The 18,260-nt window shown below is 36.6% G+C and overlaps 1 protein-coding gene across 9 annotated transcripts in view; it reads right to left on the bottom strand.

Moving 5' to 3' along the window:
* The window catches only part of USP33 (ubiquitin specific peptidase 33), a 59,436-nt gene that overhangs the window by 8,523 nt on the left and 32,653 nt on the right, over positions 1-18,260 (bottom strand). For all 9 annotated transcript variants that reach the window (XM_081305935.1, XM_081305936.1, XM_081305929.1 and 6 more), the window contains 6 exons: positions 16,115-16,160; positions 15,386-15,566; positions 6,374-6,500; positions 5,561-5,730; positions 4,403-4,484; positions 3,339-3,447 (listed from right to left, as the gene is read on the bottom strand). In XM_081305935.1, coding sequence (XP_081162061.1) covers positions 3,339-3,447; positions 4,403-4,484; positions 5,561-5,730; positions 6,374-6,500; positions 15,386-15,566; positions 16,115-16,160 — 715 coding nt within the window. The remainder of the gene's footprint in view (positions 1-3,338; positions 3,448-4,402; positions 4,485-5,560; positions 5,731-6,373; positions 6,501-15,385; positions 15,567-16,114; positions 16,161-18,260) is intronic.

The following is an 18,260-nucleotide window of genomic DNA, read 5'->3' as shown; positions in this document are numbered from 1 at the left end:
ATCAATAAGATCAATTCATAGAGCTTGAAGCATGGAAGTATATTTTTGAGAACCACCATTCAACCCACTATAGGCATTATTAGTACTTCTATACCCACAGCTTAAAAATTAATAGACCAGCTAGAGAAATCTAACAGATACATGACTACTAAGGATTCATACACTTCAGTAAGGAAGGTCTGGGTTGCTTTCCCAGGAAAACATCCACAACCAGCTGAAGTGCTGGATGAGAACACAGGGTATATGAAATGGATAATGATTAGTTCAAGTCACATATTTCTTCCTTGTACATATTTATAGAAATGAAAATTTGAAATAATTTTTTCTTTTCTTTCATCCGATTAATATTATAAGGTGTAACTGTGGTGGTTACTATAAGTTTTTTGTTGTTGTTGTTTTCTTTTTTGGTGCTGGGGGTTGAACACAGGGGCTTGTGCGTGCTAGGCAAGTGCTCTATCACTAAGTTACATCCCAAACCCTTAGTATTCCTTAGATTATAAAAAAAATATTTTTAACTGCATTGGCTGAACTAAAAGATAAATGACAACAGCTAGAAATGGATATAGTAACTGATGGAACTTGCCATCTCACAAATTAGGGAAAGAGTCAATACAACATGTACTAGTATATAAGCTAGGTGTATCATGTCAAGTAGAAGGATGATACTGTTGCTACTATTTATATGGATATGGAAGGGCATATGGAAGCTGAGTTGACAAAGGATCAAACTGTAGTGTATTATCTATTAAGGAGCATCATTTCCATTTATTCTATACTCTCTCTCTCTCTCTCTCTTTTTTTTTTTTGGTGGAGGAGTTAACCAGGGATTGAACTCAGGAGCATTCAATCACTGAGCCACATCCCCAGCCCTATATTGTACTTTATGTTTAGAGACAGGGTCTCATTGAGTTGCTTAGCACCTCACTTTTGCTGAGACTGGCTTTGAACTCGAAATCCTCCTGCCTCAGCCTCCCAAGCCCCTGGGATTACTCAATAAATAAGTAAATAAATAAATAAATATTCAACTTATACTTGTTTTCATAGATTCAAGAAGCAAATGAGTCCTGAGTAAAATTAAGAAATCCACACCTCCAATATCTTCTCTAAGTATTTCTTTACTTTAGACAAGCCCCCTCACCCACTCAAACCCTGAATCAAAAGAGAAGAAGGTGAGGGCTGGGATTGTGGCTCAGTGGTAGAGCACTTGCTGAGCACTTGTGAGGCACTGGGTTCAATTCTTAGCACCACATAAAGTAAATAAATAAAGATTTTTTTTTTTTAAAGAGAGAGAGAAGCAGGTGGGCTGGGAAGATAGTTCAGTTGTAAAGCACTTACCTAACATGCAAGAGGCCCTGAGTTCAATTCCCATCACCACATAATAACTAAATAACAACAATAATAAAATGATTTAAACAAAACAAAAAGAGAGGGGCTGGGGATGTGGCTCAAGCGGTAGCATGCTCGCCTGGCATGCGCGCGGCCCGGGTTCGATCCTCAGCACCACATACAAACAAAGATGTTGTATCTGCCAAAAACTAAAAAATAAAAAATATCAAAATTTTTAAAAAAAGAGAGAAGCAGGTGTGTTTTTACACACATGGTACACAGTATGGAACACACAGGACATTTAACTTTAGTCTGCTCAATATCTTCTCTCCCACTTTATTAAAAAATCCATTCAGAAACAAATTGATACCAGGGAGCGATATTGGCCAAATTATATTGCTATATTGTGTGCATGCACAAATACATAAGAACAAATCCAGTCATTATGTACAACTGTAATGCACCAATAAAAAAAACGTGGTGGCAAAAATAAATAAACAGATGATAACATGAAAGGCAAACTCCAAGAGACCTAGGACAGAGGCAAAATGACAAGAGGATCTATCTCATCATGAATGTGGAAAACCTGTCTCCCAAGAACAGGTTTCAGAATATGCTAGAGGAACTCAAACAAAAGGAAGATAGAAAAGGAGCAGCTTAGTTTTTTGCAAAAGCAAGAATCATTTCTAGAGAAGTGAGAATAATGTTAATATTTAATTTTAGTCCTGAGACTAAAAAGTCTTGGTTTATCACTTGGACTGATATTAAGAGCTTTCCGTAGGTCCCATTCCCTCTAATGCTAGATGTTCTGTTAAATTATCTCAGTAGCTTTTTAGAATCAATTTGCTATGTATTCATTCTTTAGGAAGTAGGATTGCATAGGCATAAAATGATTGCAGGAAAGTTGTGAGATTAGTGAAATAAACAGTTTAGCCTTAAGCAATTTCATTGCAGGACTTTGTTTCTGTTACTCTATTTTACAGAAGCTGTTATTGCTAGCAGTTCTCTGTTGCCACTTGAAATCAGAAGAAACTGGTCTGGAGGCAATGAAGCTAGTTTACATACATTTTCTCCTACAATAGCTAAAGCAATATCCCATATTAAGAAATGCAAATCATTTTCATAAAATTGTTTCTAACAGTAAAAAAAGCAATTCATTTTCTTTGGCATATTATCTCTTCCAATATTGTCCCAGTAGGATTATCAATAAACATGCCTCTCAGGTAAACTAAACTTTAGATTGTATTAAAATAGTTGGAGCTGTGTTATAGCAATACATTAAAAAGATCCCTTGCTACCTAGACATCTGGAATTCACTGGTCCTTGTCTACAAAAACTGTTAATTCAGTATTTTTTAAAAAAAACTTTGTTTCTTTGCACAGTGCTGGAAATTGAACTCAGCTTTTCACATGCTAGGCAACCAATCTACCATTAAGCTACATCCTCAGCCCTTTTTATTTTGAGATAAGATCTTGCTAAGTTGCAAGGCTGGCCTTAAACTTTCAATTCCCCTGCCTCAGCTCCCTGAGTAGCTGAGGTTACAGGAATGTACCACGACAACTGGCTTTGTTCAGTTTTTTCATTCTGTGACTAAATTTTCTGCTGTTTACAATCAAGGAATGCTTCATAATATACCATGAGGAAACAGTATATTTGTAAATACAGAGTTCCCGAAAGACAAAACAGCATTATATTTCATAGAAGAATGCAAGTTGAGAATGCCAGCTGGGTATTCTATAGACAATACTAACGAGGAATTTTCCATTTTAATTAGGAGATATCTTATAGTTACAATACCTAAAACAAAATGTATTGCCCAATCCATAAAAACAAAAGCCCACAAAGGAAAACTTAACTCACTAAAATTCCAGTGAAGGCCTTAAGTGATCACTGTTAGGTACCCAGAAGATTTGAAATCTATTACAACACTTTCATTCAACCATTTTGTTAATTGTCAGATCTTCATCTTTATCCTACATCATTTACAATTTGAAAAGCATTACTTTTTTTACCCGAATAAATATTTCCAGTTCAGTTTTCCTTCTTTTTTCAATTTTCTCTGCCTCAATTTGGCAAGTATGACAAATGTACAGATGGTTGACAGCTGGTCCTCCTCCATACCTAAAGCATGAAGAATTTAAGAATTAAAATTATAACAATCTCAAAGCTGATGTTTTACCACATAGTTTCTAGTTTTTTAGTCAATAGCTAAATACCCAGTTAAGAATAAATTCTCACAGGAAAATTCTCAAAGTAATATAAAAAATGTTTTTAACTTACAAGTTCCTGATATTATGTTTATTAGGATAAAAACTTTACCAATGTATTGCCTATGCTGCCTTATCCATAGTTCAACTTTCCCTTGTTCTACCAAATGTTAGCAGCAACAACCAAAAAAGGGTTTTTCAAAAATTAACATATAAAATAAACAGTCACAGTCAAGTTTTAATCAGATGAAGGTTTCCCCTATTCTCTCAAGTAGAAAGGATTCCTGGCATGGATTTAATATTTAAAGAAAACATAATTGGTAAGAATATTACAGAACAAAATATTTTTTAAGATTTAAAACTTTAAAATTTCAGAGTAAGAATATTCAATTTTGGGAGTGCACACATAAGTAAAATTTTAGTGGTGAGTATAGGCAATATCTTTTAAATAAAGTACTTCAGTATGATAAGTATATCTTCACAAACAGATATTTAGAATATGAAAATCAGAATAAATCATCTAGACTAGAGCCACACTAGCTATAAAGTTTGCCTATTCACACTTCAAAATAAATAAATGAATAAAAAGAGGTATGCAACATAAAGCAAAAGAAGCATCTAGGAAATAATCTAGTCCCCCTTTGGCTACTTTTAAGTAGTTTTCACAATAATACATTGTCTTCTTTTAAAAACAAACCTGCAAAGTGTGGAAGGTAGAGAAGGAGCGAGAAAGTGCTGGGGAGTGATAATGGCCACATTACATTGTTGTGTTGTGTACATGTATGAATATGTAACAACAAAATCCCATTATTATCTACAACTATACGAAACAATTAAAAAATGTGAAAGAAAAATAAATAAAAACAAACCTGCTATATAAGTTATCCCAAATGTTCTGAGGCAGCATCAAAACCAAGTCTTCAATATAACTAGCTTTTCGTGGAGGAACACCTAAAAATATTTTTGACAGGTCAGCTTCATTCTTTAATTCCTTTCAAAGGTTAAACTCATTTTTAATGACTGCTGACTGACTGGTCAATCATTATTCTCAAGCCTCCCCTCCCAAAAAGTAAAAAGTATTTTCAGCCAGGCATGGTGGCACATTCCTATAATTCCAGCGGCTCAGGAGGCTGAGGAAGGAAGACAGAGAGTTCAAAGCCAGCCTCAGCAAAAGAGAGGGGCTAAAAAACAGTGAGACCCTGTCTCTAAATAAAATACAAAATAGGGCTGGGGATGTGGCTCAGTGGTCGAGTGCTCCTGAGTTCAATCCCCAGTACCAAAAAAATATGTGTATGTGTGTGTGTGTGTGTGTGTGTGTGTGTGTATATATTTTAGTTATTATCCTTTCTAAAGAAGAATGTATACCTTGAAATTCATAAGGAGTTTTGTTTTGTTTTTTTTTTTAAAGTCAATGCTGGAGATTGAACTCAGGGCCTTGTGCTATAGAACATGTACTCTACTACTGAGGCCCACAAATATTGTGGGGTTTAAGTTTCTATATCCAATATAAGATATTCCTATTCCTTGTGGTTTCACTATAAATATAATTAGCAAGAATATTGAGTCTTCAATCAAAGGTTAACCAAAACACCAAAGGTCCTATTTATTCTAGGAATAAACATTAATTTAGCTAATTACAAGGATTTAAGTTATGTTTAACACATATGAAGCTTTCTTGTTTAACCCCAAATAAATTTCCATACTTAGAAAAAGAGCCAGCTATTCATTTAGATAAAAGGGATAAGAACTACAGGTACAGGTGGCAGCTGAAATCACTAGTACAGAAATAACTCTCAGGCTCTAGCACAGGGTTTTAAACAGGTACTCAATAAATAAAATGTTTAACAGGCCCATAATTAGAGAGACAAGGCCAAATTTTGAAAACCTAATGGAATTAAATACATTAAGGTAGAATGCAGATAGAGAAGTAAGAAATAAATAGAAGAGGAAAATTCTTGGCTTATTCCTAATTTGCAAATTATTTAACAACAAACTTCTACCACTACTTTACAGACAAGATTTCTTACCTCCATGAATACAGAGAAAGTCATTATTTGAAATAGGGCCAGGTTCAGCAAAGGTCTTAAATTTATTCAGCCACTGTCGAGAAATATAAAACTGAAGGAGGCTAGGTTCCATTATGTTCAACAAATTTGATATCCTTCGCCTCTCTTTTTGTGCCTCTTCACTGCTCTTCCTTTTAAAGACAATAATTCATTAAGTCCAATATGTATTTTACTACATTAGACTAGTAGATTGATTTTTTTCCTCTTCCTTATTAGACTCCCAAACATACTAATTCTGTGGATCTCCTCAAGCCTTGGTAATTCCAAGAGAAACATACTTTGCATCACCTCTCAAATACATTTTACACCCCTAAAGGAGATGTTATATATTAATTACTGGTGTCCACAATACTGACACATGGTAAACATTCACATATTTGTTAATAAGATCAAGCTAAATACCTAATTATTATCCCTGTTACAGTAGCTAGCATTTTCTTTCATAAAATACTAAAGAATTTTATACTAATACCTCCTTAATCAGCCGTTTTAGCAGGAAAGTTGATATTTAATTCTGATTTATTAAAACCAATCTTTCTAAAACAAAATACATCCTTTGTCCTTCTAATTTATGTTAACGTTCTCTAAACAAAGCCTCATTCTGTAGAAAACTTTTTACTTTATTTTACTCTAAAGAGAATACAGCAATTTCTTATCGTTACTGAGCAATCCAACTGAAAAATCTTAGAAGTCACTAATAACTCCAAAGAGTGAAATAAATGTTCTCTCATTATTTGTAAACTAGTTTATATACGAGATAATGACTTCCATTACCTATAGAAAAGAACATAAGCTTCTGCATTTTGTACGGTAGATTCTGAAACTTCAGTAACACTCTGATCATCAAATTCATACCACAGGTTATTTAAATTGTTTCGGCAGTAGGCTATATAGTGTCCACCTGTATTTAAGGGAAAAGAAATCACTATGGTAATACAATTAACACAAAATGGAGGATAAACTTTTTCTATCTCCAGTGTCTAGCATAGCAGCTAAAATATATAGCAAGAACTGCGATCTTATTTTTTAATATGTATCCTCATCACCACTGCTTGAGAAAACAAAAACACGTAAAATTAATCTTTTAAAACCCAGGGTAAAACTTATCAAGCTAAAGTCCTTACTACTTATCTTATACAATAAAATTTCAATTTGGAATCAAACACCTTAGTAAAAAATATTCCATTTCCTAAAACTGATGTTTTTTGACTACCACATAATAATTGTACATATTTATGGAGCAGAGAGTGATGATTCAATAAGTACATATAGATCCTAAGATGGCGGCCGGCGAGGAAGCAGCACGTTCAGTATCTCTACAGTAACGGGATCAAAATGATCCATTAATACACCCAGATTCAACCTACTGATGAACTTCGAGCAAAATTCCGCTGAAAAGAGACCTGCTGGAAATTAGTAAGTTGATTAGAGGTGACAGTTAGTCCCAGACGAGTGAATCTTGGCCACGCGGTGCAGAGGACTAGTCCCGCTGCCAGCCGCCGCCAAACGGCTGCCAGTGCTGCCCGCCCGGTTCTGCAAACAGCCCCCGGCGGCGGGACCTGGCGTGGCGAGAAGGGTCCCCGCCGCCTGCCCGGTTCTGCAAACGGCCCCCGGCTGCGGGACCTGGCGTAGCGAAAAGGGTCCCCGCCCGCACATCAAACAGCCCCCCGCCCGCACAGCCCAGGAGGCGACGTGAAGGGAATCTAACCAAGCCTCTATGAAATAGCGAACTGGGCTGCGTATGGGGGTGGCTGAAGTGCTGAGCCTGGAGCTCAGAGCAGAGGCTTTAATCGAGACTTTGCGCAACTTGTTAGAGCTCCTTTCACCATTAGTCTGTAGTGGACCACCCGGCCAAACTGCATTAAAAACAAAGAGATTGAAAAAGAGACGCTTGGCTCCCGGACACTTTTCTGCTCAGAGCCAAGGGCGCTTTGCGCCCATCTGCTTCCTCTTCCACTTCGCTCCCCGCAGAGAAGCTGAATGGGTAATCAGCAGTGGATTGTACGTACCTGAGGCAAAGAAAGCTCAGTACACCCCGCCCTTTTTTTTTTTTTTTTTTTGAATATTGTCTATACAGGGAGAATTAGTGGACTGAAATTGTTGGCTGGGCTGGGGTTTCGGGGCCGAAAATCCACTCCACGGGAGCCGCCATTCGCTTTCGGCACGCTGTCTTGAGGGCCCTGTCTACACGGTCTAGCTGCCGCATCTAGAGACTAGAACTGGGCTGCGTGCGAGCCCTGTCCTCCGAAGGCTGGGTCGTTCGGCATCCCCCTGCGAGGGGACCCGTGCTCCGGAGGAGGGGGTTGGAGAGCCGCGGCGGCAGCAACTTGGGCCCCGGGAGCTAGGCACCGGGCCGAGAAACAGCGGAGGCCGCTGCAGCGCTGCTATCTAAAGCCTATTTGCTCAGGATCACTAGGCAATGCTGAGCTGACGTGGAGCTAGGGCGTACACTTTGGGCCCCTCAGAAAACACACACTGAGCACGTATCTGCTGCGTTTAAGCCCCGGATCGCCTGCTTCTCGTGACTCAGCACTAACGACCCAGCTGAAATAACTAGTCGGCCCACCTGATCTCACAGAGGTAAAAGAAAAAAAAAAAAAAAACAGAGCACCATAGCCAGACCCAGGGAATCAGGAGTGATGTGGGATTAGCGGCACAGAAATCCTGGCTATCGCCCCCACCAGGGCTGACAACAGAGGTCCCTTGCACCACCTACCAGGGGAGTTGCTACCTGAGGGCAAACAAATTCGCTGGGGGTCCTCAGCCCCAAACCCTACAAACTTAGGGCCTGAGGGAGGCAAACAGAAAGGGTGTGCCCAGACATCCATGAAAACAGGGCTCCCAGGAGCAGCAGACCCGACGTGTAGACAGTAATGCCGTAAGCATCACAGGCGAGTGGGGCCTGGATTGAGGAACCACAAGAGAAGGACCCAGGCATTCAGGACTGGAGACCCGCACAGTCTGGGAAGAAGAGCTGAGGCACAGTGATTGCCTCCCACCTATCAAGAGGAGAAGCCTGGCCCAGTGGGCATAGCTCCACCCACTGGAAGAGAAGTCAATCGAGCTTTATGACTGCATTTATTATTAGTATTTTTTTTTATTTTTTTAATGATTATTATTAGTATTTTTTTTTTATTCTCACTTTTTGTAGTTGACGTTGTTGTGTTCTTTAACTTTCTTACTAATGGTTTCAATTTTTTTTTTGTTTGTTAATTTTTCTTATTCTATTATTATTACTATTATTTTTTTTAAACTTCAATTTCCATTTTTTATTACCATTATAATTTTTTTCGTTTGTTTTAAATTTTTATTTTTTTGTTTTTTCTCTCTTTCTTCTCACTTTTTTTTCTTTTGTCTTTTCATTTCTTTTCAACTTTCTTATTCCCCCTCTCTTGAACTCCACCTGCCTACACTTGCTCTCTTTAGTGACTTCTTCCCTTCCCTTCTAATACCTCTCCTCCCAAGCATCAATAAACTTATAAGAGTAAACAGTAACTCAACAGTCAAACAGAACAAGAAGTATCATGAACATAAAAAAGCAAGGAAGAAAAGGAGTACAAACAATGAAAGACAGCCTAAATATTCAGGAGGACCTGGAGTCATCAGAAAAATGGCCATATAAAGAACTCAAGGAACACCTTAGACAGATGGAAAGGAACCTTAAAGAGCACACTGAAAATGAATTACAAAAACAGATAAAAGAAGAAGTTAAGCATCTTTATCAGGAGATAGAGATTATAAAAAAAAATCAAACAATAATTCTAGAAATGAAGGAAACGATAAACCAAATTAAAAACTCAATCGAGAGTATCACTAACAGAGTGGAGCAAGTAGAAGCCAGAACGTCAGATAATGAAGACAAATTATATCACCTTGAAAAGAGTCTAGCCAACTCAGATAGGCTGGTAAAAAATCACGAGAAAAACATCCAAGAGATTTGGGATAACATAAAAAAACCAAACTTACGAGTCATCGGGATAGAGGAGGGCACAGAGATTCATGCCAAGGGAATGGGTAACTTACTGAAGGAAATAATTACAGAAAACTTTCCAGAAATAAAAAAGGATACAGATATACAAATTGTTGATGCATACAGGACACCGAGCACACAAAATCACAATAGACCAACGCCAAGACACATTGTTATGAAGCTATCCAATATACAGAACAAAGAGAAAATATTAAAAGCTACAAGAGAAAAGAGGCAGATTACATTTAGGGGTAAACCAATAAGGTTGACAACGGATTTTTCATCACAGACGCTGAAAGCGAGAAGATCCTGGAAAAATGTATTTCAAACACTGAAAGACAATGGATGCCAACCAAGACTCCTGTATCCAGCAAAATTAAGCTTCAGATACGACAACGAAATAAAAATCTTCCATGATAAACAAAAGCTAAAAGAATTTGTAGCCAGAAAACCAGCATTGCAAAGCGTCTTGAGCAAAACTCTACACGAGGAAGAAATGGAAAACAATAACCAAAACCATCAGCGGGAAGTGCCTCAGTAAAGACAGAGGAGGGGAGGAAAGCTAATCATGGAGAAACAAACTAAATTAGGGGGAAAAAAAAAGAGATAAATAATCAAACATGGCAGGAAGTTCAAACCATATATCAATAGTAACTCTAAATGTTAATGGCTTAAACTCTCCAATAAAGCGACATAGGCTGGTAACATGGATTAAAAAAACAAATCCAACGATATGCTGCCTCCAGGAGACACATCTGACTGGAAAAGACATACACAGGCTCAAGGTAAAAGGTTGGGAAAAAATATACCAAGCACACGGTCCTCGTAAGCAAGCAGGCGTGGCCATTCTCATATCGAATAAAATTGACTTCAAGACTAAGTTAATCAAAAGGGATAAGGAAGGACATTATATACTGTTAAAAGGAACCATTCACCAACAAGACATAACAATTATCAATATTTATGCACCAAATAATGGTGCTGCGACGTTCATAAAACAAACTCTCCTCAAGTTCAAGAATCAAATAGACCACAACACAATAATCACGGGTGACTTCAACACACCTCTCTCACCATTGGACAGATCCTCCAAACAAAAGTTGAATAAAGAAACTATTGACCTCAATATCACAATCAATAACTTAGACTTAACTGACATATATAGAATATATCAACCATCATCAAGTGGATATACTTTTTTCTCAGCAGCACATGGAACCTTCTCAAAAATAGATCATATATTATGCCATAGGGCAACCCTCAGTAAATATAAAGGGGTTGAGATAATACCATGCACTTTATCAGATCATAATGGAATGAAACTGGAAATCAATGATAAAAGAAGGAAGGAAAAATCCTACATCACATGGACAATGAACAATACGTTACTGAATGATCAATGGGTTACAGAAGACATAAAGGAGGAAATCAAAAAATTCTTAGAGATAAATGAAAATACAGACACAACATATCGGAATCTATGGGACACAATGAAAGCAGTTTTAAGAGGGAAATTCATCGCCTGGAGGTCATTCCTCAAAAAAAGGAAAAACCAACAAATAAATGAGCTCACACTTCATCTCAAAGCCCTAGAAAAGGAAGAGAAAAACAATAGCAAATGTAGCAGAAGGCAAGAACTAATTAAAATCAGAGCAGAAATCAATGAAATTGAAACAAAAGAAACTATTGAAAAAATTACAAAACAAAAAGTTGGTTCTTTGAAAAAATAAATAAGATCGACAGACCCCTAGCCATACTAACGAAGAGAAGAAGAGAGAGAACTCAAATCACTAACATACGGGATGAAAAAGGCAATATTACAACAGACGCTTCAGAAATACAGAAAACAATTAGAAATTATTTTGAAAACCTATATTCCAATAAAATAGAAGAAAGTGAAGACATCGATAAATTCCTTAAGTCATATGATTTGCCCAGACTGAGTCAGGAGGAAACTCACAACCTAAACAGACCAATATCAATAGATGAAATAGAAGAAGCAATTAAAAAACTTCCAACCAAGAAAAGCCCAGGACCGGATGGGTATACAGCGGAGTTCTACAAAACATTTAAAGAAAAATTAATACCAGTACTTTTCAAGTTATTTCAGGAAATAGAAAAAGAGGGAGCTCTTCCAAATTCATTCTATGAGGCCAACATTACCCTGATTCTGAAACCAGACAAAGACGCCTCAAAGAAAGAAAACTACAGACCAATATCTCTAATGAACCTAGATGCAAAAATCCTCAATAAAATTCTGGCGAATCGGATACAAAGGCATATCAAAAAAATTGTGCACCATGATCAAGTAGGATTCATCCCTGGGATGCAAGGATGGTTCAATATACGGAAATCAATAAATGTTATTCACCACATCAATAGGCTTAAAGAGAAGAACCATATGATCATCTCAATAGACGCAGAAAAAGCATTTGACAAAGTACAGCATCCCTTTATGTTCAAAACGTTAGAAAAAATAGGGATAACAGGAACTTACCTCGACATTGTAAAAGCTATCTATGCCAAGCCTCAGGCTAGCATCATTCTGAATGGAGAAAAATTGAAGGCATTCCCTCTAAAATCTGGAACAAGACAGGGATGCCCCCTATCACCACTTCTATTCAATATAGTTCTCGAAACACTGGCCAGAGCAATTAGACAAACGAAAGAAATTAAAGGCATAAAAATAGGAAAAGAAGAACTTAAATTATCACTATTTGCGGATGACATGATTCTATACCTAGAAGACCCAAAAGGGTCTACAAAAAAACTACTAGAACTAATAAATGAATTCAGCAAAGTGGCAGGATATAAAATCAACACACATAAATCAAAGGCATTTCTGTATATCAGCGACAAAACTTCTGAAATGGAAATGAGGAAAAACACTCCATTCACAATATCCTCAAAAAAAATAAAGTACTTGGGAATCAACCTAACAAAAGAGGTGAAGGACCTATACAATGAAAACTACAGAACCCTAAAGAAAGAAATAGAAGAGGATCTTAGAAGATGGAAAAATATACCCTGTTCATGGTTAGGCAGAACTAACATCATCAAAATGGCGATATTACCAAAAGTTCTCTATAGGTTCAATGCAATGCCAATCAAAATCCCAATGGCATTTCTTGTAGAAATAGATAAAGCAATCATGAAATTCATATGAAAAAACAAAAGACCCAGAATAGCAAAAACAATTCTAAGCAGGAAGTGTGAATCAGGTGGTATAGCGATACCAGTTTTCAAACTATATTACAGAGCAATAGTAATAAAAACAGCATGGTACTGGTACCAGAACAGGCGGGTGGACCAATGGTACAGAATAGAGGACACAGAGACTAATCCACAAAGCTACAACTATCTTATATTTGATAAAGGAGCTAAAAACATGCAATGGAGAAAGGATAGCATCTTCAACAAATGGTGTTGGGAAAACTGGAAATCCATATGCAACAAAATGAAACTAAATCCCCTCCTCTCGCCACGCACAAAAGTCAACTCAAAGTGGATAAAGGAGCTAGATATCAAATCAGAGACTGTCCGTCTGATAGAAGAAAAAGTTGGCTCCGATCTACATATTGTGGGGACGGGCTCCAAATTCCTTAATAGGACACCCATAGCACAAGAGTTAATAACAAGAATCAACAAATGGGACTTTCTTAAACTGAAAAGTTTTTTCTCAGCAAGAGAAACAATAAGAGAGGTAAATAGGGAGCCTACATCCTGGGAACAAATTTTTACTCCTCACACTTCAGATAGAGCCCTAATATCCAGAGTATACAAAGAACTCAAAAAATTAGACAATAAGAAAACAAACAACCCAATCAACAAATGGGCCAAGGACATGAACAAACACTTCACAGAGGAGGACATACAAACAATCAACAAGTACATGAAAAAATGCTCACAATCTCTAGCAGTCAAGGAAATGCAAATCAAAACCACCCTAAGATACCACCTCACCCCAGTAAGATTGGCAGCCATGATGAAGTCAAACAACAACAAGTGCTGGCGAAGATGTGGGGAAAAGGGTACTCTTGTACACTGCTGGTGGGACTGCAAACGGGTGCGGCCAATTTGCAAAGCAGTATGGAGATTCCTGGGAAAGCTGGGAATGGAACCACCATTTGACCCAGCTATTGCCCTACTCGGACTATTTCCTGAAGACCTTAAAAGAGCACACTACAGGGATACTGCCACATCGATGTTCATAGCAGCACAATTCACAATTGCTAGACTGTGGAATCAACCCAGATGCCCTTCAATAGATGAATGGATAAAAAAAATGTGGCATTTATATACCATGGAATATTACGCAGCACTAAAAAATGACAAAATCATGGAATTTGCAGGGAAATGGATGGCACTAGAGCAGATTATGCTTAGTGAAGCTAGCCAATCCCTAAAAAACAAATACCAAATGTCTTCTTTGATATAATGAGAGCAACTAAGAGCAGAACAGTGAGGCTGAGCAGGAAGAAAAGATTAGCATTAAACAGAGACATGAGGCGGGAGGGAAAGGGAGAAAAAAAAAAGGGAAATCACATGGAAATGGAGGGAGACCCTCATTGTTATACAAAATTATATATAAGAGTTTACGAGGGGAATGGGATAACAAACATGGAGGGAAATGAATTTCAATAGATGGGGTAGAGAGAGAAGATGGGAGGGAAGGGGAGGGGGGATATTAGAGGATAGTAAAGGTAGCAGAATACAACAGTCACTAATATGGCAGTATGTAAAAATGTGATGTGTAGCCGATGTGATTCTGCAATCTGTATTTGGGGTAAAAATGGGAGTTCATAACCCAATTGATTCTAATCTATGAAATATGATTTGTCATGAGCTTTGTAATGTTGTGAACATCCAATTAAAAAATAAATAAATAAATAAATAAAAGTGGGAAAAGATTAATCATAGGCCCAGCATCAAATCAGAAGGCCTCACATCCAAGAAGTTCCACAAAGGCACAAGCAAATGAAATTGAGGTGATGAAATGTCTGATAAATAGTGGAGAATTTGTTCTAAGACTGAAGAACATGGTTTTTCATATTTAAAAAGTTCACTGATTCCCAGTGAAAGAATGAAACTGATGCAGAAAAAAAAATACCTCCTCATACTCTGGAGACAAGATCTATAAACACTTTCAGAGGAAGAACATGCATTGTGCACTTATCTTCTTGGGGGCAAAAGTACATATTTGATTTAAGAACTTGTATTTTCCCACAGACTCTAGAGAATTTTCATATATAATTTTTAAAATATTGATTCTCTATCACTCTCTTTATTTTGGAACTCTTATTAGGTGCATATTGAGGTATTTCAATTTTTATTCCAAACCTCTTAATGTTTTAGATCTATCTCCTTAATCTCTTATTAATTAATTCCTTGAATTATCTTTCCAATTCATTAATTCTCTCTTTTACTGTGTGCTATATAGATTTACTTTTCAAATTTCAGTGACAATGATATTTGTTTAAGGACAAATTTGTTCCTTTTGTACCTTGCCATTTTGATTCTTTTCTTTTTAAAACTCCTTGCCATTAAAAAATAAAAGTTATTCTTTCATTTAAAAAAAAAAAATAAGTACATATATACAATGAGCAACAATCAAATTGGGGTAATAAGCATTTCCATTTCCTTATACATTTATCATTTTTTTATACTGGGAGTCTGACATGTTTTTAATAACCATCAGTAAAATCTACTTTTAGTTTTTTTTCCTTTCCAAGCACACCTTATTTAAGCAATTAATTCAGTTGTATTCAGACACAATTTTTTAAATCTAAAAACAAACGTCAAACCTATATACTTACTACTTGCAGTCCCATGATGACAAATGACTGACAGAAGATCGTATGTCACAATCTGAGTTGGACTATCCTTAGCAAGAAATGGCTGAAGATCCAGGCCTTCTAGTGGAAATGAAACATGGGTGCTGATTTTGGTGGAAAACATCAGTTCGTGTCGGAATCTTTTCAGATGGATACATAAAATCTGAAAGAGAATAAAATAAAAAACCCTTATTTGCCATTACAAAAGACTAAAAAGCATTCCAAAATGATAAAACTTAGGACATTAAGATTTTTATTCTACAAGTAAGTAATTGTGGTGTTTGATTGAAATAAAATTGTAAATAAAGTTAAGTTTCATTTAGCTAAAAATTTTTTATTAAGCTATAATATTATTAAATATTCATACTGAACTATGTATCAAGGTTAAATATCAACCGCATTATAAAGTCATAACCTAAAATGTAGAAACATGATTCTTCCAAAGTTCACTGTTACTTGTTTTTCTAATTTTTCACTTTATACCCGTCAAGTTCCTACAATGTCTAATTATACTATGTCCATCATAGTATACTGTTGAGGGCACTTAGGATATTCAACCCAATATTTTGGAAATAAATAATCCAAATAAGGTATGCACAGCAACTGGTCAACAGAACCACTTCAATCTTCAAATGTGCTATGAGAATTTATTACTATGTTGTGTTTCATTAATGCTTTACCACATATAATGAAATGAGTTAAAGTCCATACCTCAGGAAACTTTTGTACTTTACAAAACTTTACTCCATTTCTCAACCTATGACGAAAAAAAAAAAAAAAACTCAATGATATCTACAAACAATTTAGTATATTTAGGGCTGGAAATGTAGTTCAGTGATATAATGCCTGTCTAGCATGTATGAGGCCAAGGGTTCAATCGCCACTTTCACAAAAAAAAAAAAAAAAAAAAAAAAAGGCTTGCCAAAAAAAATTAGTATATTTAAATATACAACAAAAATGTTTTAGAAATTGCAGAGATTAAATGTTATCAGATTGAAAAGGCTCACTGCTGAATTCTCTTACATATTTACACACTAAAGACCCAAGTAATCAAAATCAAAATGTTGAAGTGCCTTATTATGAAAAATAACCTAAACCGAGACATCCATAACAAAACTACAGGGAGTTTTGTAATCCTTGGATTTAAAAAAAAATTTTTTTTTAACAAATGTGCTGCTGTCTAAGGCCTGGCTAACCCTTTATGACAAGCAGATAGCAAGTAAAACTGCATAAAACAAAATCCCAAATTTATAAAATTTGTAATTCCAGTCAATATATTAAACTTTTCTTCAGCCTTTTTTTTTCTTTTGGGTACCAAGGATTGAACTCAGGGGTAATTGGCCACTGAGCCACATCCCCAGCCCTATTTTGTACTTTACTTAGAGACAAGGTTTCACTGAGTTGCTTAGTGCCTCGTTTTTGCTGAGGATGGCTTTGAATTAGCAATCCTCCTGACTCAGCCTCCCTAGCCATTGGGATTACAAACGTGCGCCACCACATTTTTTTTTTTTTTTTTTTTGAGACATTCTTGCCATGTTGTGCAGGCTGACCTCAAATCCCTGGTCTCAAATAATCATCCTCTTCCTCCTTAGCCTTACAAGTAACTGGGACTACAGTTTAGATTACCATGTCTGGCTCAAAATTGTTATTGTTTTTTTTTGGAGGGGGGATGGGGGTCCTGGGGAGTGAACCCCGGGGCACCCAACTACTGAGCCATATCTTCTGTCCTTCCTATTTTTAACTTTGGAAGGATCTCACTAAGTTACCAAAGCTGGCCTTGAATTTGCAATCCTCCTGCCTCAGCCTCCCAAATTGTTGGAATTACAGGTGTCACCATGCCCAGACTAAAAACCTTTATTCATAAATGTAGGAAAATCTTGAGATAAAAGATGGTTATTATTAATAATCAATATTGATATATACTTGAGAGATCTTTCTTTGAGATTTGAAGGTAAATGCAAAGAATGTTCCTCTTTTCATTAATTTTTTTCCTAGCCTGTTTTGCTTTGCAATGAAGGATCCTCTCCAGGCCAACTTCCTCTTCAGCTGTCAGCTAGGGCTTCAAGGACAAACTGATAAAATCTTTCCAAAAGTACAAGGCATCTTTTTTCATCTTTATTAATCAAACAGTGCACCATTCATTTCTCATGAAAAAGACCAACAGCTGCAGATCAAGGTTTCTTTGGATTACTGCCAAAAGCCAAAAGTCTATATAATTAAAATACTAGATTTTATTAAGAAGTCCTTTTTTTTTAACAGAATCAGAAAAAAAAACAAATTGTGGGTTGGGGTCGTGACTCAGTGGTAGAGCGCTCGCCTCGCACATTCGAGACCCTAAGTTCGATCCTCAGCACCACATAAAAATAAATAAGTGAAATAAAGGTGTTGTGTCCAACAACAATTAAAAAATAAAAATATTTTTTAAAAAATGTTACCTCTACCCAAAAATAATTGCCTTGGGAGGCTTTAATATCTTGATTAGTAGTAGGAGGATCTCAAGTTCTAGACTAGCCCTGCCAACATAGAGAAAACTGTCTCAAAATAAAATTTTAAAAGGTTAGCATTGTAGCAAAGTGGTAGAGCACTTGCCTAGTATAAGTAAGGGCCTGGGTTCTATCCCCAATATCCCATGCCACTCCCCACAAAAAATATGCCTTTATCAAGTCTCTAATCACTTTGTTCTGACTTACTACCAAGAGGTGTTAAAAGTCTGAATTTATAACAGGGTAGAAAAGGCAGCTGGACTAGGCTCAGTATCTAATAATCCCAACTACTCAGGAGCTGAGGATAACAAGTTCAATGCCCACTTGGGCAACTTAGTGAGACCCTGTATAAATATAAAACAAAAAGGGTTGGG

Source organism: Spermophilus citellus (genome assembly GCF_964194105.1).
Source record: "Spermophilus citellus genome assembly, chromosome: 9".
Lineage (NCBI taxonomy): Eukaryota > Metazoa > Chordata > Mammalia > Rodentia > Sciuridae > Spermophilus > Spermophilus citellus.
Note: the sequence above shows the minus strand (reverse complement) of the source record. Positions and strands in the feature narration are given on the sequence as shown.